We start from the raw sequence: 26572 nt of genomic DNA, 5'->3' as shown, positions 1-26572 counted from the left end.
TGCAATACAAACAATTGGTGGAACATTTTTAAGTAGTATTATGTGCCATCAGGTCAGCTGCCACTCATAGTGACCCTGTGAATGGCAGATCTGCACCCTGCCCTTTCCTTTGCCATCCTCACCTTCTCCAATACACTTTATCCAATTCTTACAGTCACTGTGTAAATTCATCTTTTGTGGTCCTCCTCTATTCTGTTGTCGCTCCACCTTTCCAAGCATGATGAGGAATTTTAAATACGCCTACCATAAAAACTGTCCACTAAAATTTTATGTTTTAGGGGAGCTCTAGTGGTCCCTAAGGAGCTGCACTGCCAACCTGAAGGTACATGGCTTTAATCCACCAACTGCTCTGCGGGAGAAAGATGGGGAGTCTCCTTCTGTGTGATTTACAGCCTCTGAAAACACACTGAAGGGTCAGCTATAAGTTCCAACTGAATAGTACCTAACAAAAACATTTCATGTTGTGCGGTAGCATAGACCAGCCATCTTAAAGAGCATGAAGATTGACAGTACCACAGATATGTCTCATGGTTCATATTTAATTACTCAATACCATTTTCTAACTCCCTCTTTGAAGCAAGTGGGGAAAAAAATTGGTTGGAAGGTGAATAGAAGTTATTCCCAAGGAATAACTTTTTGCAAAAGATCAAGTATTTATCCTCTCTCCAGACAATCACATCTCACTCAGGCCTAGACCCTTGCTCACTGGTAAAATTAGCTCTTAGTCTCAGCACCTGCATTTTCTCCTGGTTTAATTTTCCAACTCAAGAGTATTCTGTGAGTTGTGAGCATCATTTTTAAAATATGTAAGAGAGAAAGAAGGAGAGTGAGAGAGTGTAAGTGTGTGTGTGTCTGTGTGTCTGGAGAGAGAGAGAGAGAAAGGTCATTCCTCATTATCCTGGTATAGATGGGAAGAAATGTTGATAGTTTGTTTTTTATTTTAGATGCTAGCTCTCAGGACTGCTATGATATTCCACGAACATTTCCAAGTGATAGATCTAGTTCGCTTGAAGGCTTCCACAACCACTTTGTAAGTACCATTGACCTTGCTATCTTACATGCATGTTTCTTGTCAGAATCTATACTTACTGCTTTGAGAATAACAGAGACCTTGGGATACCAGTATCTTCAAATCCATATGTATAGATGTGCGTTACCATGTATCTACCCATTTGAAGGTAGTTTTTTGTCTACTAAAAGAAGTATATGTGTGTTGTAGAAAATAAAAAACGTGGGAAGTGTATCGAGTGAAGAATTGGATGAAAATTACGTTCCCATGAATCCCAACTCCCCGCCACGGCAACATTCCAGCAGTTTCACAGAACCAATTCAGGAAACAAATTATGTTCCAATGACACCAGGGACATTTGATTTTTCTTCATTTGGAATGCAAGTTCCTCCTCCTGCTCATATGGGCTTCAGGTCCAGCCCGAAGACCCCACCTAGAAGGCCTGTGCCTGTTGCAGACTGTGAACCACCCCCGGTGGATAGGAACCTCAAGCCAGACAGAAAAGGTAAGGCGAGCATGGGGTGGGGAAAGCATCTGGGTGTCCAATTTAGACTTGTATCATGTAGTAAAAAATGGATGGGAACTAGAAATTCGGAAGTATTTCAGGATACCCTAGTACCTTATTCAAGTAAAGCAATACTGCTATTTATAAATAATTATGACATTTTATGTCAATGCCCAGGTAACATTTAAGCCTCTTAGCTCTCGAACACAGGTTACAAACTGAAATTCTGACAGACAACAGGAAAGAATTAGAAGGAACTAGAATTTGCATGGCTAAATGAGGCATCTGCTTCCAGGGCTTCAGCCCTGCATTGACTTATAAAAATATGGACAGATCCATCAGTGAGTCAAGAGAAGTGGATTTTTAAATTTTATTTAGGTCATTTCTTGATTCTTAAGTTCTATAAGTCAGTTAACTAAAAATAAAATACAGAACCAGGACACTTCTGCAAGCTATTGTTTTGTAACCTTTTCTCCATAGTATGCAATATCAATCATTCTTAAAATGTATTAGAGTATGTGTTATAATTCTTTAAGAATAAGCAATGAAGGAATGAAACCCAAAATCCCTGTAAATGTTCATTAATACTAATAAAATTTAATTAAAAAAAAGAATTATATGCTTGTGTGTGTATCTTTCCATTCTGTTAGTATAACAACTTAAAAACTATTCTCTCTATACTGGGGTACAAGTAAGTGCTTCTCGTCTGTTCTTTCAAGCTGGCTTTCAACATTAAATTCTAAAATAGCTTGATCTGTTAAGAGCTCAGTGTAAAGGAAACCTGCTAAAAAATCAGTAACAGATTCCAAAATTTTAAAATTTTGGGTTTCTGTAGACAGCTTGTTGTGCTACATCACACTTGTAGTGTAAGTTAATCTTGAGAACCAGAGAAGTTAGCCTACCAGCTGTGTGATGGGTGATGCAATTCCCACCTCACCCAGAGGATTTCAGCACACTTGAAAAAGTCTGTGTGCTGGATGCAACTTTATGAACATGTCATGTTTATATAAATCTCTCATTAACCTGGGTTTGGAATGTTATTAATAGTTTTAATTATGTTCCAGTTGACGGGATCAGAGCCTGTGATTCAGCCCGGGTAGCTTAAGAAAAAGGATTTTGTTTTATTTTTTCGTAAGGACACACCAGTTCAGAAACTAAAGTGTTCCGGGTGACCCAGGCTTCTGGAGGGGACTCTTTCTGTGTCTCACTCACTTTTTCTCTGCATGTCTGTCTTGTACCACCTCCTCTCATCTGCTCTGTTCTCTTACTACGAGAGGTACACTCCTTCCCTTCTCTTCTGTTTGGTTTGTTGTTTTGTTTTTTGTTGTTTGTTTGTTTTTTTTTTAATTTTATTTTCAGTTCTGTCACTTCTGCTTGGAATATTTCTGTGCTTTGGCCTATGATGCCCCTCTTTGGCCGTGGTTCAGCCTCATGGTTCCTTTGTGTGTGGTCTCACAGCCCTGGCTCCTGCTAACTGCCTCGTTCATAGTTCACTCACTCACTTCAGATTGCTGTGAGAGAATTTGATGAGTCCAGTTTATCTTTACACAACAGGCAACATGATTGATTTAGTCCAAGCCACAGATTGGTTACTGCTGGGTCAGACACCAACTTGTGGTCCAAACTACTGGGAAGATGGTCCTTATTGACACCCATGATCATCCAGGTAGCCCTACAGGCAAGGACAGTGATCTCAAAAAGGGTGTGAGCGCCACAGCCTTTTCCCCCCCCCCCAGGTGTATCTAATTTTTTTTTTAATGCCACAGCCTTTTTAATTGATTCTTTGTGTCCCTGTGTTTCTTCTGGTCTTCATTTGTCTTTAACCCTGTTACAGACATTATTAGCCAGCTTAATTTTTTATGTGCAAAACACTATCTTATGTTTGGACATAACAGATTTATAATTGAATTCATGGCACCCTAGACACTAAGATACAAATGTAGTAAATTCTTTGAAATACCTTTTTTAATGCTACATTGTTGCTTTCTTTGTGTACATATAATTAGCATGTGTTAGCAGCAGATTGCTCCTTTTAACCCAAAACTTAATTTACATGATCTCATATAATGTGAATGGAGGTGGGATGTTTTAGGGAAAGAATACAGAGTTCTAATAGTGACCTGGTCCCCTGCTTACTCCCTTTCTTCTCTCAGGCTCTGATGAGCAGTTTGAAATTCTGTGTCCTTTACTCCTGTCATATGTCTTAGAGAGGGTGCAGCCAGAGTGCTCTTTGGAGGCAAAAGTGGTGAGGCTCCATCTCACATGCTTTGGACATGTTGCTGGATGGGGCTATTCTTTGGAAATGGTCATGATGCTGGGAAGGGTGGGGGGTTGGTGAAGGAGAGGAAGACCCTCAACCAAGTGGACTGACACAGCAGCTGCTGCAGTGGGCTCCTTTGTGTCAGGAAGAGTGAGTAGGGTGCAGGATAGAACAGGGTTCAGATCTTTAGTTCATAAGATGGCTTTGAGTCATACTTGACTCATCTGCACTTAACAGCAACTACTCCTACTGCTGTCGAGGCAGTGTGACCCTGTTGGACAGGGTAGAATGTCTCCACAGAGTTTCTAAGGAAGTAAATCTTTAAGGGAAAATGCTGCCTCACTTTTCTCCCATGAGGAAGCTGTTGGGTTTGAACTACACCTTTAACATGTTGCTGCACACTTTCTATATTGACGACCATGCTTAGAACCACATTTGCCATCATTTGCGGCAACGTGTTAATTGGCAGCTAAACATTTTAACCACTCTCCCACCAGTGCTTGCTCTTCTCAGTATTGTGACTGTTGTTATATATTGCCATTTATTGTTATGACTCATAGTGACCCTCTGAGAAACAGATTAAACCCTGTCCTATCCTACACCATCCTTATCATCCTTGTCACACTTGAATCTATTGCTGCAGTCACTGTGTCAGTCCATCTGGTTGATAGTTGTTCTCTCTTTAACTGACCCTCCACCTTTCCGTGCATGGTATTCGTCTCCAAGGAATAGCCCCTCCTAGCAGCATGCCCAAAATATATGAGACGAAGCTTTATCATCTTTGCCTCTAAGAAGCACTCTGACTCCACTTTCTCCAAGACCTAGTTGTTTGTTTTGCAATCTGTGGAATATTTATTACTCTTCTCCAACATCACAGCTCAAAGGCATCAGTTCTTCAGTCATCCTTATTCATTGTCCAGCAGTTAGGTTAGATGCATAGTAAATGATTGAATAGATAATGGCTTGAATCAGGCACATGCTAGTCTTCAAACTGGTATTATTTGTCGTAATTTGTAGAGGGCCCTGACTGAAGACTTACCCAGTCTCCTTTGTACTGAGCTTCTGTGCTATACTTAGTGTAGACACACGTAGTGTACATAACAAAGAATCAGAAAAGAACTTCTTTTCTGCATTAGAAAATGTTGAACGTTTTCATTATATGGTGGCTTTATTTTCCGTCATCTAGAACTTTGCACTTTAAAGGATCTCTTCACTTGCAAGTATTCTGTGGGCAAAATAATGAATGATACAGGATATATCAAAGAAGGTAACAAGAACCTATGAGTCATAGTAACTGAATGAGTTAGTCATTGTTCAGCCAATTCAGGAGGTACCATATGATCAAGAACCAGTGATAGTGAGGGAAGAAATCCAAGTTTCAAAGAAGACATTGGCAAAAAACAAGGCTACAGTAACTGATAAAATACCAATTGAGCTATTTCAGCAGACACTGGAAGAACCCACTGTCAGTGCCAAGTAATTTGGAAGACTGGGCAGTCAGCTGGAAGAGATCTATATTTATGCTTATTCCAAGGGAAGGTGACCTTACAAAATGCAGAAATTATGAAACAGTATCATTACTATCACATGTAAGAACATTTTTGTTGAATATGAGAGGAGATTGTCCATCCTATACTGCAGCTGGTGGCCTTGAACCGGATGCTTTCAAGATTGCAACACAGCTTCTTGCCACTGTTACTAGATGATAGCAAGGTGACTGTGACTCATAACCACCCAAGTACAACAGAACCTAACCTTGCCCTATCTTGCACCATCCTTCTAGTCTCTGTCCTGCTCAAGCACATTGTGGTAGTCATTGTGTCTGTACACCTTACTGAAGAGCTTCCTCTCTTGCTGACTCCACCTTTCCCAGCATGATGTCTTTCCAAGGACTGATTCTTTCTGAAAATATGTTCAAAGTACATGAGATGACGTTTCACCATCCTTGCCTCTAAGGAGCTCTCTGGTTGCACTTCCTTCAAGACAAATTTCTTTGTTCTTTTGGAGTCCACAATATATATTCAGTACTCTTTGCTAACACCACATCTGTGATACACCTACAGCACCGTTAAATCTGCGATGGCTATCATATTTCAGACTGGCCAGAGAGGAAGTGGAATGAGGAGTATTGCTGAAGTCAGATGGACCTTAGCTGAAAATATAGAATAGCCAAAAGATGTTTATCTGTGTGTTATTGGTTGTGGAAAAGCATTTGATTGAGTGGATAGTAACAAGATAGAGATAATAAATATCGTGAAGAGTAGGCATCACAGAACACTTGTTTGTGCTCATATAGAGCCTCTACATATATGAAGAAACAGTCATCTGAATAGAGCAATGATGTTCTTTGTGGTTTGAAGTAAAAAGTTTGTGCTTCAGAGTGTATCCTTTCACTATATTTATTTCAATCTGTGTAGTGAACAAGTAATCAAAGAAGCTGAGTTATAGGAAGTATGTGAAGAAGAATGTGACATCAGAATAGGAGGAAAACTGAGATGACACAGTCTTGCTTACTGAAGAAGACTTGAAACACTTCCTAATGAAGATCTAAGACTACAGTTTTCATGTGGAGTACACCCCAACCCAAGGAAAAGTCCTCTCACTGTAGCCTGTAAGCTGCAACATGATAAGAAGGGGGGCAGGGAATGATATAAAGGAATGCTTTTTATGTGGATCCACAGTCAACACCTAGCGAGCAAATTTCAAGAAATCAAAATGTTCAGTATGTCTGCCACACAGATCTCTTTACTAAGTGTTTAAAAAGTAAAGATATCACTTTGATGTCTATGGTTCACCATACAGAAGGCATAGTTTTACCTCATATGCATGGGGAAGCTGAAGATTAAATAAGAAACATTAAAGAATGATTAATGCATTGAATTATGGTGTTGCTAAGGAATATGTTTTGCACTGCCAAATGATGCATCAGTTCTTGAGGAAGTCTAGCCAGACTGCACCTCAGATGCAAAGATAGGGCCTTTCTATGAAGGTGGTGTCAAAAATGAAGAAGGAAACTTCTGCCTTTCCCAAATAAAAACCAAAGCAAAGGTGTTAATAGCCAAGAAAGCAGTCCTGAAGGGCATCCACAAAAAAAAAAAAAGGATTTCACATCACCCACCTTTTGGCAGCCTAAGATACTGAGACTCCAGAAGCAGTCCAGATACCCTTGAAAAAGCACCCCCAGGAGAAAGAAGCTTGACCACTTTGCAATCATCAAGTTTCCCCTGACCACTGAATGTGCCATGAAGAAGATAGACGATAACAACACACTTGCGTTCATTGTGGATGTCAAGGCCAACAAGCACCAAGTCAGACAAGCTGTAAAGAAGCTCTGTGACATTGATGTGGCCAAGTTCAATACCTTGATTAGGCCTGATGGAGAGAAGAAGGCCTATGTTCAACTTGCTCTTGACTATGATGCTTTGGATGATAACAACAAAATTGGGATAATCTAAACTGAGTCCAGCTGGCTTATTCTAAATACAAATTTTTCTCACAAAAAAAAAAAAAAGAAGTAGCAGCAAATGGATATGTTATCTGCTTTGGACAGATTGTCAGAAGGAACATTATGCTTGGTAAAGTAGAGGATATGAAAAAGAGAGAAAGATCCTCATTGAGAAGGATTAATACAGTGTCTGCAGCAAAGAACTCAAGAAAGAAACACAGGACAAGTAATGTTTTGTTCTTTTGTACAGAGAGTTACCATGAATCAAAACCAACCAAATGGTATCCCATAACAACATCATACACCTATACTTTTATCTCAGTTAATGGAGGTAGCTGTACATAGGGACACTATGAGTTTCAGGTGACCTGCCACATAGCAACATATCTCACTAGATCATATGGCTTATTTGAAAATTGCTTACTCTACAGTAATAATAATAGAAGGGGAATTGATGCCTTTGACCTGTGGTGCTGGAGAAGAGTATTGAATATACCATGGACTGCTAAGAAAAACAGATTCATCCTGGAGAGGGTTAAACCAAGCTACTCCTTGGAGGCAAGGATTCTGGGGCTTCGTCTGACATACTTTGGACATGTCGTAAGGAGGGACAGGTTCGTGGAGAGGGACATCATGCTTGGTAGGGTGGAGGGACAGCACAGGAGGGGAAGACCCTCTATGAGGTGGATTGATTCAGTGACTGGGGCAATCAGGATGGGTGTATCGGAGACAGTGCAATTGGCATAGGACAGAGCAGAGTTTAGGGCTGTTGTACATATGAGTCGCAAGCTACTCGACAGCACATAACAACAACATGATATCTGAATGTGGTAATTGTACATATCAATCATTTCAGAGATCTTGAGGATGGGACAAGTTTCAAATTTATTTGTTTATAGGACTAGAGTAATGGGGGTTGTTGTGTTAGAAACAATATGATTGGCACAGGATAGAGTAGTTATAGGTTAAGGGCTGTTGCACATAGGGTCGCTGTGAGTCCCAGGCGACTCGACAGCACATGACGACAACAGGGTCACTATGTGTCTAAGTTGATATAGCAGCACCTAGTAGCAACATAGAATTCAGTAGAGTTTTTTTTAAGTCTTGCCATATATCTTGAAAGTTTTCTCTATCATTGTACTAAATAAAAGAAGGTAAAAGATGCTTACTTACCAGATTGAAGTACTTAAACTTGACTGAGAAGACTTACTGTATAGAAAGGCTAAGAATAAGGATTTCAGATTGCAATAAGGATATGCGAAGAGATCATGAATCTTCAGCCTGTTTTTATTGGTATGATTTTGGGCAAATTCCCTTTCTATGATCCAGGTGCCTCTTTGGTAAAACTATTAAAATCTGGGGAGTTTGCCCCTATCACAATGTTATTATAAGGATTAAATTGATAATAAGAGATAAAAAGACATGTTGTATTGGGGAAATCTGCTGTAAAAGAACTCTCCAAAAGGCTAGCAAGCAAAGATATCAAATTTAAGACTAAGGTGTGCCTGATTCAAACTATTGTTTCCTCATTTGCTTCTTATGCATCTGAAAATTAGACAGTGAGTAAGTGTGACAAAAGAATCCATGCCTTTGAGTTGTGGTGTTGGCAAAGAGTATTGAATATACAGTGGACTACCAAATTATCAAGAAATCTGCCTTCAAGGAAGTGCAACCAGAGTTCTCCTTAGAGGCAAGGATGGTGAAACTTCATCTTGACTCACTTTGGGCATGTTTTTAGGAGGAACCAGTCCTTAGAGACATTGTGCTGGGGAAGATGGAGAATTGAGTAGAGAGAACGGCCTTCAACAAGATGGATTGGTGCAGTGACTACTACAGAGGGCTTGAGCATGACAGGGATCATAAGGATCCTGATAGGACAAGGTTCAAATCTGTTGTTCGTAAGGTGGTGATGAGTTAGAGTCAGCTTGGTGACATCTAACAACAGCCATGACTAAGGGTAGTGGTATTCCTCAAGAAAGTTGTAGAGAATGTATTCCAGTTTGAACTTTGTATACAATTTATGGATGCTTGTTAGTGAGAAAATGATAGATTAGTAGTAATGAAGTATAAGAGGGCGTAAGGGATGTTGTTGTTTACTGTTAAGTCAATTCTGACTCATAGCAACCCCATGTGACAGAGTAGAACTGTCCCATAAAGATGTAAATCTTTACAGGAGCAGATCCATAGTTCTTTTCATCTCCTGAGCAGTTTGAGGGTTCAGAATGCCAGCCTTTCACTTAGCAACCAAGCAGTTAAGATAGTACCACTAGATTTCTTAAAAAGTTGTGCTTGGGGAAAAAAAAAAGTTGTGCTTGGAAAACACTAAAAGGATAGTCTAGCTGGAGCAGAGAACAGTTCACAGGAAGAATTTGACATTAAAAGCAAATACATCTGTACCATTTGATCACTTTGCATATTTCCCCATGTCTTTTCCAAATTGTTGTTGTTATGTTGTTATGTGCCATTGAGTCACCTGCGACTCATAGCGACCCTATGTACAACAGCCCTAAACTCCGCTCTGTCCTGTGCCAAACACACTGTCTCCGACACTCCCATCCCAATTATCCCAGTCAAATTACCAATAGGAATTCTTTGTTTATGTCTGTAATATACATAATATATAGTGAACTATATTTCATCGAATAGAAATTAAAAATCACCTGGTACCAGTTGGCGCCCTTAATTGCCAATCATTATTTCTTCTGTTCTTTATGTTTTCAGATCTTTCTCCTAGAAAGGTAGACTAAAGTAAAATAGGAGTTAAGTTTCTCTCAGTTGTTTTTCATAACCAAGAAAAAAGTAATCTTATAGTCAAGTTTTCGTGATTTCTTTTTGTTCTTGTACAGGTTTTCTTCCTCAGAGCATAGGTCTTAAAAGAGCCTTCTTTGTTGTTTTTCATAAGCCTCCCGTCATTTTGATAGTTTAGTAGCCTTCATTTACAATCTTACTTTTTTTAAAATCGATGGGGGATTTTTTTGTTTTATTCTTTAAAATAATTCTTTTATTTTATACTGGTTTGCTTACAAAGTTCATATACATTGTTCTTCTTACTAGATCACTCCCATTTCCTTCTTAATGACTTTGATCTGATCTTTCCATTTTATTGCTTATTTTCAAAGCTTCTTTTGTTGCCACCTTGACACATCATTAATATTTGAAGCCCAGATACAGTAGATCAGAGAACTATTAGTCCACCCTAAGGTTTTGTGCCTAAAGATCCAGGAGCTGGTGCTGAGGCTGTGGAAAGTAAAAAATGTCATTTGTTTGAAGGAAAGCTAATTGAAGGTTATCTGTCAGAAAACAGTAACTATAGAACTAGAGGAAAAATAAGAAACCATAAGTAGATAGATTTAGCAGTCATGTAACCTGAATTCTTTAACAACAAATACAGATAAAATTCTGAGGGCCTTCAAAGTTGAGAAACTTAAAAAAAAAAAAGACCAATGGGAGATACATCACAGTGAAAATTTAGGAGGAAATTGCTAAAGAGCTTGTGAAAGCGGATCTTTGTGAAAAAGAGTGGGAGTGAGGACACATTGGATAAATACCAGCAAACTAAATGCATTTCAGAAAATACTTGATAATTGGCTAACAACCATTTATGGCTTTCACCTTGATACAGTCCCCTAAACCACATCAGGTAATTAGAGTTATGTTAATGGGTGCTGTTGGGTCAACTATAGCTCTGAGCAACCCATTGTATGTATACCAGATTGAAACATGGAGTGTATCAAGTACATTTCTTTTGGAGTGTATTAGCTTGTGACTTTAGCAGAGGATGCTATTCGATCTCAAAACTGCAAGAACTGGGGGTTGTAAACTAACTATAGACAAACATTCCAACTCTAAATATCAAGTAAGAAATCCTCCTTCACTATGGGGCTTGAGAGGCAGAGGAAACAGCAAGTGGGAGGCTAGAGGAAGCTCGGCGGCTGAGGAAGGCCATGCCCTGAGCAAGTTATGTCGCGTTTTTTGTTTTTCTGAAGCTCACTCCTCCAAAAAATGAGGATTTGATCCTTAAGGATCTTTAAGCTCTAAAATCTAATTATTTCATAGTAAAACTACCCTCTACACCATTTTAGAAGGGTTGTACACTATTTTGAGTGATGTGGGAAGCTGACTGCCTTTGTTTCACAGCCAGTGTGCTCTGCCAGGGTTGTCTATTGGACAGGCATTGTCCTAGACGTAAAGCTCCAAAGTTTACTAGAACTGCATCAATTTTTAATGAAAATGTTTTCAGTTTTCCAGCTTAGAAAATTGGTAGAGAATTTTCCCTTTTTCATAACCTCAGGGGGGGTGAAAACCATATTTTTGAAACTTATGAATTGCTAGGTAAGGTGCTATGGTGGTGATAATGGTGGTCATCAAGTCAGAACTGACTCACAGATGACCCTCTAGCAGGTTTTCAGAAACAGTTAATCGTGCCAGAGGAGATTGCCCATCCTTCTCCCATAGAGTAGCGGCTAGTGAAGTTTAACTGCATGCCTTTGAGATTACAGGGCAGCTTTTTACCACTAGGCCAGTTACTAGTTCATGGGAGAGTACTGCTCAGGCATTGACTCCTAATAGGAAAAGGTGTGAGGCCAACTACTGCTTGTCAGCTCAGACCTTTTCACTGGACTTTGCAGCATTACTTGTGTGTGTGGCAGAGATGAGATGAATGTGAAAAGATAGCAGCTGAATTCATGATTTTAAAATACTTAACCTGAAGTTAAGTAAGTAGCAGTGTCAGAACCTAGACATCTAATCCTTGCAAGATGAGTGTCCACTGGAAACAAGTTTATGCTGATGTTGGTCTTAAATTAATGACTATTGTGTTTCCACGTTTTGTTCTTATTACTCATCAGTAGTGAGACAGACACCTCTGCTAGATGATTGTTGTTGTTGTTATGTGCTGTCAAGTTGACTATGACTCATAGCAACCCTCTGAACAATACCTCTAAATTCTGTCCTCTCCTGAGCCAATCTCACTGGCTCTGACAAACCTGCCCCCATTGCCACACTCACTGTGTCAGTCTATCTCCTGTCCTGTGCCGACTCTCCACCCTTCCTTCTAAGCATGCGTCCTTCAGAGACTGATCCCTCCTGCCAGCATACCCAAATTATGTGAAACAAGAGTTTCAAAATCCTTGTCTTTAGGAGCAACCTGATTTCGCTCTTTCCAGGACAGACCTGTTTCTTCTCTTGGCAGTTCAGTCCTCTTCTCCAGCACCACAACTCAAAGGCATCAATTCTTCTATAATCCTTAGTCATTGTCCAGCTCGCCAATGCATAGCAAGTAATTTGGGAGACCATGGCCTGAATCAGGTATACCCTAGTCTCTAGATTGACATCACTGCTCTTCAGCACTTTGGACAGGTTCCTGACAGCTGACTCTCTAGGTGATTTTCTGACTGCTGGTGCCAAGTATGATTGTGGATCCTAGCAAGATGAAATTGTAAACAACCTCAATATCTTCTTCATCTACCACGTTAGGAAAGTAATGTTACAAGGAAATTGGACTTTATTGCTTTCATGTGAGACACTAAACTTCAAAAAAATGCCATAATGAAGATCTAGCAGGAGGATTTTTATATTATTTGAATTTCTTTTTTAAGACATGTTAGAAAAGCTAACATGGCACATGTTTTTCTTCCTCTTTCTAAATAAATGTAACAACTAACCCTAACCTCTCTAACCTTTTATAACACATTGCTTATTACATTATTGCATGCAGCACCCTCTTTTCCATTGTGCTAAGCATGATTGGTATATAGGAAGTTTGAAAAATTCTTCACAAACCTTCGTTTATGCTTTTGAGATGTAATATTTCTGCACAGGGCTCTGTTGCTTTTCTACAGAACCCATTTTTTTTCCAATTAAAAAATGACATTATATTAAGAGAGTCTTCTTTTTACCAATTAGGTCAAAGTCCTAAAATTTTAAGACCCAAACCCCATGGTTTAGAGCGAACTGATTCACAAACCATAGGTGACTTTCCTACAAGAAGAAAGGGTATGTACTTTAGCACCGCATGCTGTATGGGAGATTGGGATTATTTTTTTCTTAAGAAATTTATTTCTTAAAATTTAATAGAGAAGAATAGTCCTGATGTTATAAATAAAGCTTCTCAGCATGTTATTTCTAATATAAACGCTTGCATAATACACAATGTGTTTCCTTATAATGTAATTAACAATAGCATGTTAAAAATTCATTGATACATCATATTGTCTTGTCCTTTTGCATTATTCCTTTATATTTTTTATTCCTTTATATTTTTAAACATCAATATATCTTCTTTAAATTTGTCAACTGTAATATCCTGTTTTCTTCTGTCTTTATCTTTTATATATAGTATTTGTATTCTAGGTCAAAACAGAATATACTGCCTTTCCCATGAACTAGTTATTTTATGTCATTACTTAGAATTTTACATTAAACTAGTATTAGCTTTTATGTTTAAAAAATTTAAAACTTAAAAAAGCTTTTATTCATCACTGTTTGATACATAGCTAACCTTACGTATGTTTGGTTTTCAGAAAATCTCACTGAATTTTTTTTTTTAGTTGACAGAAATCTTAGTTCTAAGTCTTAATGCATCTGTGAGCCCTATAAAAATGACCAGCTATTTTATAGTTTGGTGGTAATTACAATAGTTGATTAAAATTTATTTACATGGATAAAGATTAGAAAGGAACCTGAAAAAATAAAAAGTTTTTTTACAATGATGGGTTAAAAGACAACCGAAACGTTTTCCTAACATGTTTACATGATCTTTTAAAAATGTACTTAAACTGAGCAGATGGGAATTCTTTTGCTCACTTTGTAGTTTTCTGAAAAATATTTCAGTCATGACTGTCAGAAGAGGACTAAAAATTCCAATACATAGTAGTGTGATGATTATCTGCTTTGCAGCCAATAAAAATACTCACTTTTATTGGATAAATTAAGCTAAATTTTAAGGTAATTGTTTCAATTTCTAAGAGCAGAGTTTGAGTCTAAATATACAAATTATTATTTATTGTTTATTTCTTTACAGGGAATAAATTATTTTCAAATATTTGATTGCTGATTTTTTCATTTTGCCTTTGTTTTTACTGCACAATTTCAGTTTTGAAGAATAGAAATGTTTTTACATGCTAAGATTAAATCTCCATGTTTTAAAATTAAATTAGTGGAAAATTAAGTCATAAATAATGAGAGGTCAAGCAAATGTAAAGGAACTATTTCCCATTATTCATTGTTCTCATTTCATTCATAGCCATAAGATGTTTATTTAAATTAAGAAATACCGTGTTAAAAAAGAAATACCATGTTGCTTTAGAGCTTTAGACTTGGAGTCAGCGATTATGAATCATTATTTGCCAGTAGTGTTATTTAACTGTGCAACCTTGGTCAAAACATGGTGAACTCATCTCACCTTTGAAATGAGGTCCCTGAACTAGCTGAATATTAGGTATAACGGCCTATAGAACATATGCAGAAATGCATAAAGAAAAAAGCCTTTGTTTCCCAAAGTTTTGTACACTAAAATTTCTCTGTGTCCATCTTCCAACAGCCAAGCCAGCACCTTTAGACATCAAACCTTTATCAGAATGGGAAGAATTACAAGCTCCAGTTCGATCTCCCATCACTAGAAGTTTTGCTCGAGAGTAAGTTTACATTTAATATGTAGAGTTTTAAAAACTTGAACTTCTAGAATCTTTTGTTCCCATGCAAAATATCTAGAATAGTGGTTTTCAAAGAATTATCTGAGGAGCCTTGCTTTTTAAACCTCTCTAAAGTAAAAAATATTTTCATTAAGACAGGAGGAAGTTATTTGCATTTACCACTGATTCTCTTGCAAATGTAGAGTAATCCAGACACTACATAGCACTTGATGACATCTTCACTATGACAGCTAATAGAATGTATGCTTGTGTATTTTTCTGTTTCACAAACTGTTACTTTAATTTCCAGTATAGTTATGTAGCTTATATAATCATGAGTTTCTTATCTCTCAGTCATTTTCTGAAAAGGAAAGGGTTCGTAAGACCAAAAATTTTTGAAAACTACCAGTCTAGAAAATAATAGTGATTTATTTTATGTTTTGTAGGGAGGGATGATAAATGAAAAATTTTAAACCCAAAATTATTTTTTATACATTTATTTAAATATAGAGAGAAATTAAAATTATATATGAAGTTGCAGATCTATGTTGAATGTGTGTGAATATTGTTCATAGTTTATGTATATATCTAACTAGGTTTTTAAAAAATTAGAATTCTCAAATCTACTCTTATATGTAACGTTTACTTATCCCCAAGTTGCTAGTAATATATTTGTTTGTTTTAGACAAGATGATCTGATGTTAAGGATATAGTTTGTAATATAGCTATAACTCTCAGTTGTCCGTTTCCATATGCACAACAAGTTGTCTTACAATCTATATGAATAATAAATGAATGTAAATGAGTACTTCTGAAATAATGTTAACTGTTCTTTGTATTTTTATTTTGGAAGCTTTTTAGACATTTTTCTCAAGGTCTGTGTTTGTAATGATAATTTCTGATAATTAGCTCCTCTAGATTCCCTTTGTCCCCCCGACCTGATTCTGTGCATAGCACAACTTCAAGCAGTGACTCGCATGACAGCGAAGAGAATTATGTTCCCATGAACCCAAACCTGTCCAGTGAAGACTCGGTATGTAAAATCTCCTTCCCTTCTTCCCCTCTGAGCAGCCTTTTTAAATCACTTACGCTAGATCCAGACTTCCAATATAGAAGTTTTGCCCTTTAATTATGTATTTAAGGGGAAAGGGATAAAACTTTTAAAAATTATTTTTTAAACATGTCTAAAACCACTAAAAGGTCAAAGTATAACATCTGTCTATAAACTAGATGTGAATTGTTTAAATGTCATATGTTTCTACTTCTGTTTCTCTTTTTTTGTTTATTTTTTATTTTTATCTTAGTTTTATTAATTTTAATGAATGTTTACAGAGATTTTGGATTTCCATTCATTCATTCATTGTTGCATTTTTCTCCCTGCCCACCCCTCCCCCCAGTTCACTCTTCTCTTTGAAAAGTCAAAGAAAAATTATTTCCTTAATTCTTTCAAAAATTCTTTCATATAATCCTCCCCCCAGTATACTCCACTATGTGACCTTCATTCTGGACTCTTGTCATAACCATAATACTCAATCATATATCCCTTTTAAACTCTTCTCTCCCTCATCTGTTTCAATGCAGTATACATAATTTATCCAGTTCTTCTCAGTCTCACCCCAACCCTGATGTCAGTTCTGTTCTACAACAGTGGCACTATGCAGTATTTGTCCTTTTGTGACTGAGGTATTTCACTCAGCTTAATGTCCTCCAGGGTCACTCATTTTGAATAATAATGCATGAGTTCCTTGTTTTTCAATGTAGCGTAGTATTACATTGTGTGACTATACCACAGCTTCTCTATCCATTCGTTTGTTGATGGGCACTTAGGTTGTTTCCAATTCTTTGCTATTGTGAACAAAGCCGCAGTAAACATGGGTGTGCATATATCTGCCAGGGTGATGGTTATGGTTTCTTTAGGGTATATTCCCAGTAGAGGAATTGCTCAGTCAAATGGTATTTCTATTTGCAACTTTTTGAGAAAGCGCCATACAGCCTTTCATAGTTGTTGCACCATTTTACACTTCCACCAACGGTGAATAAGGGTTCCAGTTTCTCCCCAAACTCACCAGCATTTATTGTTTGCTTCTCTGTTAAATTATGCTATTCTTCCTGGGTTGAGATGATATCTTATAGTTGTTTTGATTTGCATCTCTCTTAGAGCTAGGGATTTTGAACATTTCTTCATGTGCTTGTTGGCCATCTGAATATCTTCTTTGGTGAAGTTTCTATTTCTTTTAAGACATATTTTCAGTAAAGAAAATACTCTATGATACTGTTTTAATGGAAATGAGTTTAGCACTTAGCATATAGCTTTTTTTTAATTGTGATTTGAGTAAATGTTTACATAGCAAATTGGTTTCCCATTCAGCCTTTACATATATTAACAAATATTGATTCTATTCAAATTTAAGGAAAAAAATACTAGTCTGCAAGCTTTTTATAATGCATCACTTCAGGACTATGTCGCAACCAAGAATCTGTGTTAATAGTCTTATAAGTGTAAAATCTTTGGGTGATCCTCCCACAGTATACCCTTAGAAGAGGCTTAACAATTAAAGAAGATGTATTCTTCTTTAATAATTGTTTCAGGTTGGCTGAACTGCTACAAGACAGGAGTATTTTAGTAAAAGTAGGAAATATTATCTTCTTGGAAATAAAGTAGTTGCCAGAAAATATTTTAGATGTTTAATAATACAAACTAGTTTTGATATAATTCTCTTTTTCCTTAAATCAGCTCTAATGCTTGTCCTATTTGTCTTTCAGTCTTTCAGCAGATAAGTTTATCAGTTAGTTCACCTGTGAGTAGCAGAAATCAATAACAGTGACTTGAGACAGAAGGCTCTTTCCTTCTCATCATGAAAGTCCAGTCTTCCTAGGGCTGTTATGTCAGCTCTGATGTAGAATCCTCAGAGATTCTGGGTTCTTCCAGCTCTCTAGTAGGTCATCCCCTGGGAACGACTCACATAGAACAGAAAGCCTCTCCAGCCAGCCAGTTCACATTCCAAGCCACAGGAAAGGAGGGAAAGTGAGAAACAATAGCAATGAGGATCATGTAACTGCTGCATAGATAAGATTCCCAGAAATAGGGTTAGATTCACCATTGTTCAGAACTTGGTCTTCATGACCATACTTAGACACAAACCAAAATCCAAAGCCAGACCTACTGCCGTCATGATAATTCTGACTCATAGCAACTCATCACAGGGTTTCTGAGTCTGTACATACTTATGGAGGGAGACAACCTGTCTTTCACACTTAGAGCACCTAGTGGAGTCAAACTATTGACCTTTGGGTTAGCAGACCAACATGACATACAGCCTTTTTTTCTGAAAGACAGTAAACAGAGCTTTACAAATCTCAGACGCATGGAAGAAGGAAGAGCAGGGAAGACAAGCAGGTAATATTTATCAGGATAAACAAATACCTACCATCAAAATTTAGAATGCATGGTTTTGGGTGGGATTTTTGTTTTTAAAACCAATTCTCTTTGCTTAGTCAAGATATAATACCCAATTCTATTAATGAATTCCATTTTTATCTTTCACAGACTCTAAGCAAATATAGTAAATACAGGTTTCTCACAACTATTAATTGTCAGGGAACATAATTAAGTGATAAGAAAAGCTAGAATAATGTAATTTAAAATATGCGTCAGTGAATTAAAATAAAATCTACTATTATCAATAATGATGGCATTAATTTTCCAAGACAGGGCCATTTTTATTAACTTAATTTTTGCTTTTGATGGTTTATTAACTTTTCCCCTTCATAATAATAAATGAACTCGACTCAGAGTCTGTGTAAATCCTAAATGTTATGTCAGAGAAGATCCTGTCACAAGTTTTTAATTGAATGAACTTTTTTCTTACTAAATTTATCATAGTACTTTGAGATACTAAAAACATATCCTTTTCTCAAAAATAGTGAATCCCAGGAAAACCTTAAAAAGAACATGTAAAAACAACAACAACAAAAAAATTACCTGTAAGTGTTTATTGTAGGGAAAAAGCTAAAAGGCAAAAACATGACAACTAGAAAATCAAGAGATAAAAAGATAATTTTTACCCTCAAAAAAACCAGAGAAATGCTTCTTTTTGTGTAGTGTCTGTTCAAGTTCACATCAACCCTGCATGACAGAGTCAAAGAATCTCCGAGAGTCTCTGAAACTGTAATATTTATAGGTACAGACTGATGAATCTTTTTTCCCCTGAAGCCAAAAATTATTTGAAACACTGGCTTTAAGATTAGCAGCCAAAAGCTTAACCCGTGTGCCACCAGCACTCTTGAGTGCCCAGTATGAGGCATCCAAAATAACCATAGTTTGATGCATTTCTGAAGTACTTAGGTATCAGGTGTTAGAAATAAGCAAAAATAAGTCAGGTGAAAATACAGTCAATCTGCTGAGAAAATTTTTCTAAAAGCTTGACTCTATGAAGCATAATACAGCATCAAGATCAGAGGAAGACTCACCAATAACCTGCATTATGCAGATGGAGATGGTGCAGCCAGAGTACTCTTTGGAGGCAAACATAATGCCTCACATACTTCGGGCATGTTGCTAGTAGGGGCTCTTCCCTTGAAGAGGGACATGATTCTCAAAAAGGCGGCTCAGGATATGACACAGTTCAGATCTGTTGTTCGTAAGGTCACTAAGGGTCATACTCGATGGCACCTAACAACAACCAAGCACACTAAAACTTCCTACTGTGACACTCTTATCTCCATGTGCTGCCAGTTGCACTCTTGATAACCAGTATGATACTTTTTTAGAAAATAATCAAGTGGTTATAGCAGTTATTTCTAAATTGTTTCAGTTTGGAAGTTTAATGTCAGATGGATCTTGGCTGAAAGCAGAGTACCAGAGGAAGGTCTGTCTGTGTTTCATTGACTATTCAAAGACATTTGTGTAGATCACAACAAATTGTGGTTAAAATTGAATACAATGAGAATCCCAGAATACTTGATTGTACTCATGTGAAACCTAGACTTGTACCAGAAAGCAGTCCTCAGAACAGAACAAGGAAACACTGCATGATTCAAAATCAGGAAAGGAGTGTGTCAGGGATGTCTTGTCTCCATATCTTTTCAATGTGTGTACAGAACAGATCATTCAGGAAGCTAGATTTTATGAGGCGGAATGTGGTATCAGAATTGGAGGAAAACTCATCAACAATCTGCAATATACAGATCATTTAATTTCAACTTGCTTGGCACCGGTCAACACCAGCAGTCAGGAAATCAAAAGACTAATTGCATTGGGGAAGTCTGCTGTCAGGGACCTTTCCAAAATGCTAAAGAGTAATGGTGTCAATCTAGGGACTAAGATGTACCTGTTAAGGTGTGCCTGATCCAGGCCACAGTCTTCACTTCACAGCTACTTGCTGTGCATCAAAGAGCTGGACATGAGTATTGAAGATACCATGGAGCACCAAGAAAACAAACAGATCTGTCCTGGAGAGGGTGAAGCCAAGTTTCTCCTTGGAGGAAAGAATTTTGAAGGTCCATGTCATAAACTTTGGACACATGACCAGGAAGGACTGGTCCTTGGAAAAGGACATCATTCTTGGAAGAGTGGAGGGACAGTGCAGGAGAGGAAGACCCCAGATGAGATGTCTTGACACACTAACTGGAGTAATGAGGGTAGATGTGTCGGAGTCAATGAGACTGGCTCAGGATAGGGAAGGGTTTAGAGCTATTGTACATATAGTGCCCTGTGAGTCACAGGTAACTGGAAGGCACATAACAAAAACAACAACAACAACGTATTGATGGAGAACCATAGACATTAACAAGAATCAATGTGTGATTTTATTGATAAAGTCATAGAGAGGTTGAGACAGGATCTGATCAAATCTGATTTATACATGCAGTGAATGTTCTACAGAGTGTCATTTAGAACATTTTCTAGACATGGTATGTATAGTACTGAAAAGTGGAACTATGAATTGATAATATGGTGTATTCATTTGTGCAAAGATCAGAAATCCTTCTTTCATCAGTGACCCTTTAATGTGACCCCTGAAATCTATATCCTGGGGAATCATTGCCAAAGACTTAACTGTTGGTACTTCATGTTTTTATTGTTGTTTGATGTCATCAAGTTACTACAACTCGTAGTAACCTTATGAACAACAGATCTGAACCATGCGCTGGCTTGCACCATCCTCACCGTCTTTGATAGGATCCATCTACTCTGTCAGTCCATCTTGTTGAGGATCTTTCTGTCTGACCCTCCGCTTTTCCCAACATGATGTCTTTTTCCAAAGACTGGCTCCTCTGACATGGCACAGTGAGTGAGACAAAGTTTTACCTTTGTAACTTAGTAATAACAAAAACCTAGTAAAAAATTTATGTAATGTTAAAAAATTATGTAAAACTTAAACCAATACTAGCAGGTTTTTGTTTTGTTTTGTTTTCAACTCACAGAACCATAACAACTCCTAAGATCCTAGAGTTTCTCTAAACTGTTTTGGGAAAACACTGAGTTATAGGCTGGAACACAGAGACAAGCTGTTCCAGTTGAGATCAGATCAAGAGCAGATAGACTTCATTACAGACATAAAATTCAACAACACTTAGAAATGAAAGATTTCAGTCTGGTAAGAACTATACATACAGACAACTTTAACTGCCAATTCTTATAAATGATGAATAATTTTTTAACATTAAGTATGTCATTCACATGTACTTGGCTTGCTTTTTTGTAACTTTGGTAATACAATGAATATATCTAAGCATTCCTAGTCAGGGAAATGCAGAGTGTGAGCTCTTTTATTGGCTCATTTAAGTAAAGAATTTTAATTAAACACATATGTGCATGGCTACATGATTTTATGTGAGAACAAAAATGTAAAGTCAGGGAAAATTTTTTTTATTGTGTTTTTAACAGAACTCTATAGAAAGGTTGGATATTCATTCATTCGTTTTTGCATATTTTCCTCCCTCTCATTCCCTTCTCTCTCCCCGAGTCCACTTAGCAGTGCACCTCTTGTTCCAGAATGTTGTCATATGTATAATGCTTAATCATCTATTTCTTTCAGATCGTTCTTCCCCTCAGCTATTCCAATGCACTGTTCATTATCCATTCTTTTTTCTATTCTCCTCCCAATACCCTCATGTCAGTCCTATTTTATAACAGCATTGTTGTGCCATACTTGGTTTTTTTGTGACTGAGATATTTCCCTCAGCAAAGTGTCTTCTGGGCTCCTCTGTGTTAGGTAATGTTTTATGAGTTCATTGTTTCTCAGTGCTGTATGATATTCCATTGTGTAAATGTACCATAGTTTTTTATACATTTGTTTAAAAATCATAGTTTTTCTATATGTTTGTTTATTGATGGACACTTGAAGTTGCTTCTATCTGTTTGCTTTTGTGAATCATACAGAAATAACTATAGATGTGCATACATCTTTTTGACTAATGGTTCTGGTTTCTTGAGGGTATATTCCCAGTAGTGGAGTTGCCGGGTCAAATGATACTTCTATTTCCAACTTTTTGAGAAAGCTCAAGACTATATTCCATAATGGTTGTACCATTCTCACCAACAGTGAAAAAGAATTTTAATCTTGCCACGACCTCACCAGCATTTATTGTTTGCTGCCCTTTTGAACTTTGCTGTTGTTGCTGGGAGAGAAAAAAAAATTCTTGGTGGTTTCAATTTCTCTGCAGTTGTTGTAAATTAGCTCAAAGAGAGAGAAGTTAAGTGGAATTTGTACTGATTTAGCACCAAATTTGATTACATTTTTCTTTGTTGTGTATATTTTCATTGGTGTGGGGGATTTTTTATTGTTTGATCACAATAATTGATGAATTTGGTTTTCAAAATCTGTTCTCCCAAATAGGACGATAATGCTCAGCATATAGTTTACCACATAAAAGTGTATGAAATCTAAGTATGTCAAACTCACAGAGCTGTAACTTTCCAAAGAAAAGCAATGTTTTTTCTACTTCACAAAGGATTTCCTTATGGACTGGCAAAAGTCCTGCCACCAGAAAAGGGAATTGGCACAATCTTTTTTTTTTTTAATGGAGGAGAGAGAGAGAGAAGATATATATGAGCCAATAGAACCAGATTTACATTTTTCAAAATTAATTTATTAACTCATTGCCTCATTATGGTTTTCTTTCAAAGTATCTGAGATAGTATGTGAGCACTAATAGTGTGATAGAGATGTTATAAGAGGACAAAACCATAACCAGAAGCCAAGGAGGTTTACCTTGCAAACTGTAAAATTTTTTAAAAGGCAGAAAGGTAAGGAAATGGGTTTCAGGAGGAACTGCTGCTAGCTGTTTGATTCCTATTTCCTTATCTTTTTGCTGTTTTGCTTTTTTAAGTGTGTCAAACAGCCGTCGTCACACATTTTCCCAGAGATCCCTTTCCTGCTTTGTTGTTCCTCCTAGCCTTCTAAACTGTGTTTTATTTTTGTATGAATGACAACAGTCCTTAGGAGTACATGTCTCCTTGGTGCTATTATTCAGCTTCTAGGCCGATGGATTGTTAGGTTACAAAGTGCTCCTGAATGGAAGTGGTTCGTTTCCAGGCTTGACTGATGTCGAAGGGCTACAGTCTGAAGAGTTCCATCAGTCTCAATCAGACCAGTAAGGCTGCTCTTTTGAAATGGTTGGCTCTACATCCACCACCACCCTGTCCTTGACCTTCTGTTGTTATCCTTATCAGAACATGTGGCAGTAATGTTCTGAATACTGGGATATCATCTAGTTCTTCTGGTCTCAAGGGAGTGAAGACTGGTTCGCTTCCCATGGTCCATTAAACTTGTTGAATAATTGTTTCCTTGAACATTTTCATTGTTTTTTATTCCTTTTTGCTCTGAACACAGTGAAGACAATAGTTGCCTCTTAGATGGCCCTTGCAGTCTCGTAAGACTCCAGTTGCTACTCACTACTGTAGGAAATAAACCTCTCTTCCTTCGCTCCTTCCTTCCCTCCTTCCTTCCTTCCTCTTTCTTCTTTCTCTCCTTCTCTCTCTTTCTCTTTCTTTCTCTTTCTTTCCTTCTTAAAAATTGAGGTTTTCAATCCTAGAGGTACACTGTTCGAATCCACCAGATGCTCTGCCAGAGAAGGAATAATATCCTCCTGTACCAGTCAGATCTGATTTGACAGGACACACACACAAAATAATAAAAATTAAAAATTTTAAAAAAATTTGAGGTTTTCATGACAGTTTAGAGAGAACATTTCCTTTTTAAGCTATGTTTTGCTAATTGATTTGTATGCTTTCCAGGACTGTGATCTTTAGTCCCCAGGCCCAGAGACTCTTGTTTTTCACTAAGTTTTAGAACTATCGCGTCTATGTGCTCTACGATGTCCTTGTATATATTTGAAACACATACAATACATATGCAGAAATGTCCTAGGCCAAACACACACACACACACGTACACTAGGCTGCACATTTAGAAAATTATCTTTAAATTAATGTAGAGGTGTTTTATGAGTTCATAAGTTTGTGTCCAGTGGTGAGAATCTTTGTCTTCTTGACATTGAGCCTCAATCCATATTGAAGGCTGCAGTCCTTGACCCTCTGCAGTAAGCGCTTCAGGTCCTCCTCAGTTTCAGCAAGCAGGGTTGTGTCATCCGCATAACGCAGATTGTTGATGACTCTTCCTCCAATCCTGACACCACACTCCTCCTCATAGAGCCCAGCGTCCAGGATAATCTGTTCTGATTGAAAAGGTATGGAGACAGAATACATCCCTGGCAGACACCCTTCCCAATTTTGAACCATGCAGTGTTACCTTTCTTTGCTCTGATGACTGCCTCTTGGTCCACATATAAGTTTCTCATTAGCATGATCAAGTGTTCTGGGATTCCCATTCTTCTCAGAGTCAGCCACAGTTTGTTACGATCCACACAGTCAAATGCCTTTGCATAATCAATGAAACACAGATAGACATTCCTCTGGTATTCCCTGCTTTCAGCTAAGATCCATCTAACATTAGCTACAATATCCCTAGTACCACGACCCCTTCTAAACCCAGCCTGGACTTCTGGTACTATATTCTTACTGGATTCTGGATTCTTACCACTGGACTAATTGGCAGCATTGATATGGATGGTGAAGTGATTGAGATTGTTCACAGCTTTAGTTTGCTTGGCTCCACAGTAAACGCTCTCGGCACCAGTAGGCAGGAAATTAAAAGACGTATTGCAGTGGAAAAGTCTACTGTTAGGGACCTCTCCAAAGTACTGAAGAGGAATGGTGTCTCTCTGAAGACTAAGGTGCGTCTGATACAGGCCATGGTCTTTGCTATCACTTGTTATGCATCAGAGTTGGACAGTGACTAAGGAGGATAGGAGACTCGATGCCTTTGAGCTGTGGTGCTAGAGAAGAGTATCGAGGGTACTGCTAGGAAAACAAACAGATTCATCCTGGAAAGGGTTAAACTGGGCAGCTCCCTGAAGGCAAGGATTCTGAGGCTCTGTCTAACATACTTTGGACATGTTGTAAGGAGGGACCGTCCTTGGAGAGGGTCATCATGCTTGGTAGGGTGGAGGGACAGCGCAGGAGGGGAAGGCCCTCTATGAGGTGGATTGATTCAGTGACTGGGGCAGTCAGGATGGGTGTATCGGAGACAGCGTGATTGGCACAGGACAAAGCATAGTTTAGGGCTGTTGTACATAGGTTTGCTATGAGTCGCAAACGACTTAACGGCACATAACAACAACAACAAGTTTGTGTACTTTCATTTTTATTTGGCTTTGATCTTCAAGTTCCTATTAGCCTGTTTCTTTTTTCCATTTTCTTCCTCAAGCATATTTGTTCTGGCAGTTTATAACTGTCTGATATCTTCCTTCTTCCTTGAACTTTTTTAATAGAAGAATCCTTCTATTGTACATTTCTTATTAGTAAGGAAACAATGAAGCTAAGAAAAGAGGAAATTTAAGTGGTAGACATTCTAGATGGTTGAAAGAAAATAGATTTTTCCAATGAAGTCATTATTTAGAACTTCTGTTTTACATAGCTGCATGTAAACTGTATTCAATGGAGAAGCCTTTGAATGAAATATGAAAGGTTCTTATTAAATTTATTTTTACAGTAAGAATTATAAAGCTTGTATCTTACGGTTAAAAATGTAATTGAATATAGATGTATTATATAATAGTGTTTGGTGGAACTATCATAACTTAATTGATGACTCAATTTTAATTTAAACCAAGTTTGATTTTTGAAACTAAGCTTTTTCTAAGTAAAATTCGAATCTGTTTTTTAAAATATTCATTTCACCCATTCTTAAAAGATTAATTTTCTTTTTAAAAAATAATTATTTTTTAAAATCCACAAAACCAATTCCCATGAGGTCAGACATATCCCCTATGCTATTGTACCTTTTACTACTTGTCCCAACACCAATCTCACTGCTTTTCAGGGTTCAAAATCTGATGCAATAGCTCATAGTCCACACAGCACCATATTGGGGAAATCAAAAGTTTATAATCCAGACTAAAAAAAATGAAATAAAGTTGATTCAAGACAGCTCCCTAAATGGGCACACAGGCCTCTCAGCCTCGAGGCTTTAGGCCTGTTTCCAAGTGTTCAGTCCTTCCAATATTGGCTTTCCACCCTCAGTTGTCCAACAAATTTTCCAGTCTTTCTAGTATTGGCTCTCCCTACCCCAAAGTCCCATCTCACATCATGTCTCTAGTTCATGCATAGATCTTATTACCAGAGAAAGATGTTGCTGCCATAGGTGTAGTTGGAGGA

The 26572-nt window shown here is 37.5% G+C and overlaps 1 protein-coding gene across 2 annotated transcripts in view; it reads left to right on the top strand.

Moving 5' to 3' along the window:
- Nucleotides 1–26572, top strand: part of GAB1 (GRB2-associated binding protein 1) — a 174706-nt gene that overhangs the window by 145364 nt on the left and 2770 nt on the right. Inside the window, exons 5-9 of one of the 2 annotated variants that reach the window (XM_006887011.1) lie at nt 945–1030; nt 1220–1514; nt 13124–13213; nt 14760–14853; nt 15760–15883. In XM_006887011.1, the coding sequence (XP_006887073.1) occupies nt 945–1030; nt 1220–1514; nt 13124–13213; nt 14760–14853; nt 15760–15883 (689 nt within the window). The remainder of the gene's footprint in view (nt 1–944; nt 1031–1219; nt 1515–13123; nt 13214–14759; nt 14854–15759; nt 15884–26572) is intronic. The other variant, XM_006887012.1, reaches the window with a different exon arrangement.

The sequence above is a fragment of the Elephantulus edwardii genome, unplaced genomic scaffold (assembly GCF_000299155.1).
Source record: "Elephantulus edwardii isolate Elephantulus edwardi_28Jun2011 unplaced genomic scaffold, EleEdw1.0 scaffold00053, whole genome shotgun sequence".
NCBI classification, from domain to species: Eukaryota; Metazoa; Chordata; class Mammalia; order Macroscelidea; family Macroscelididae; genus Elephantulus; species Elephantulus edwardii.
The sequence above is the reverse complement of the archived record's forward strand: the minus strand, read 5'-3'. Positions and strand labels throughout refer to the sequence as shown.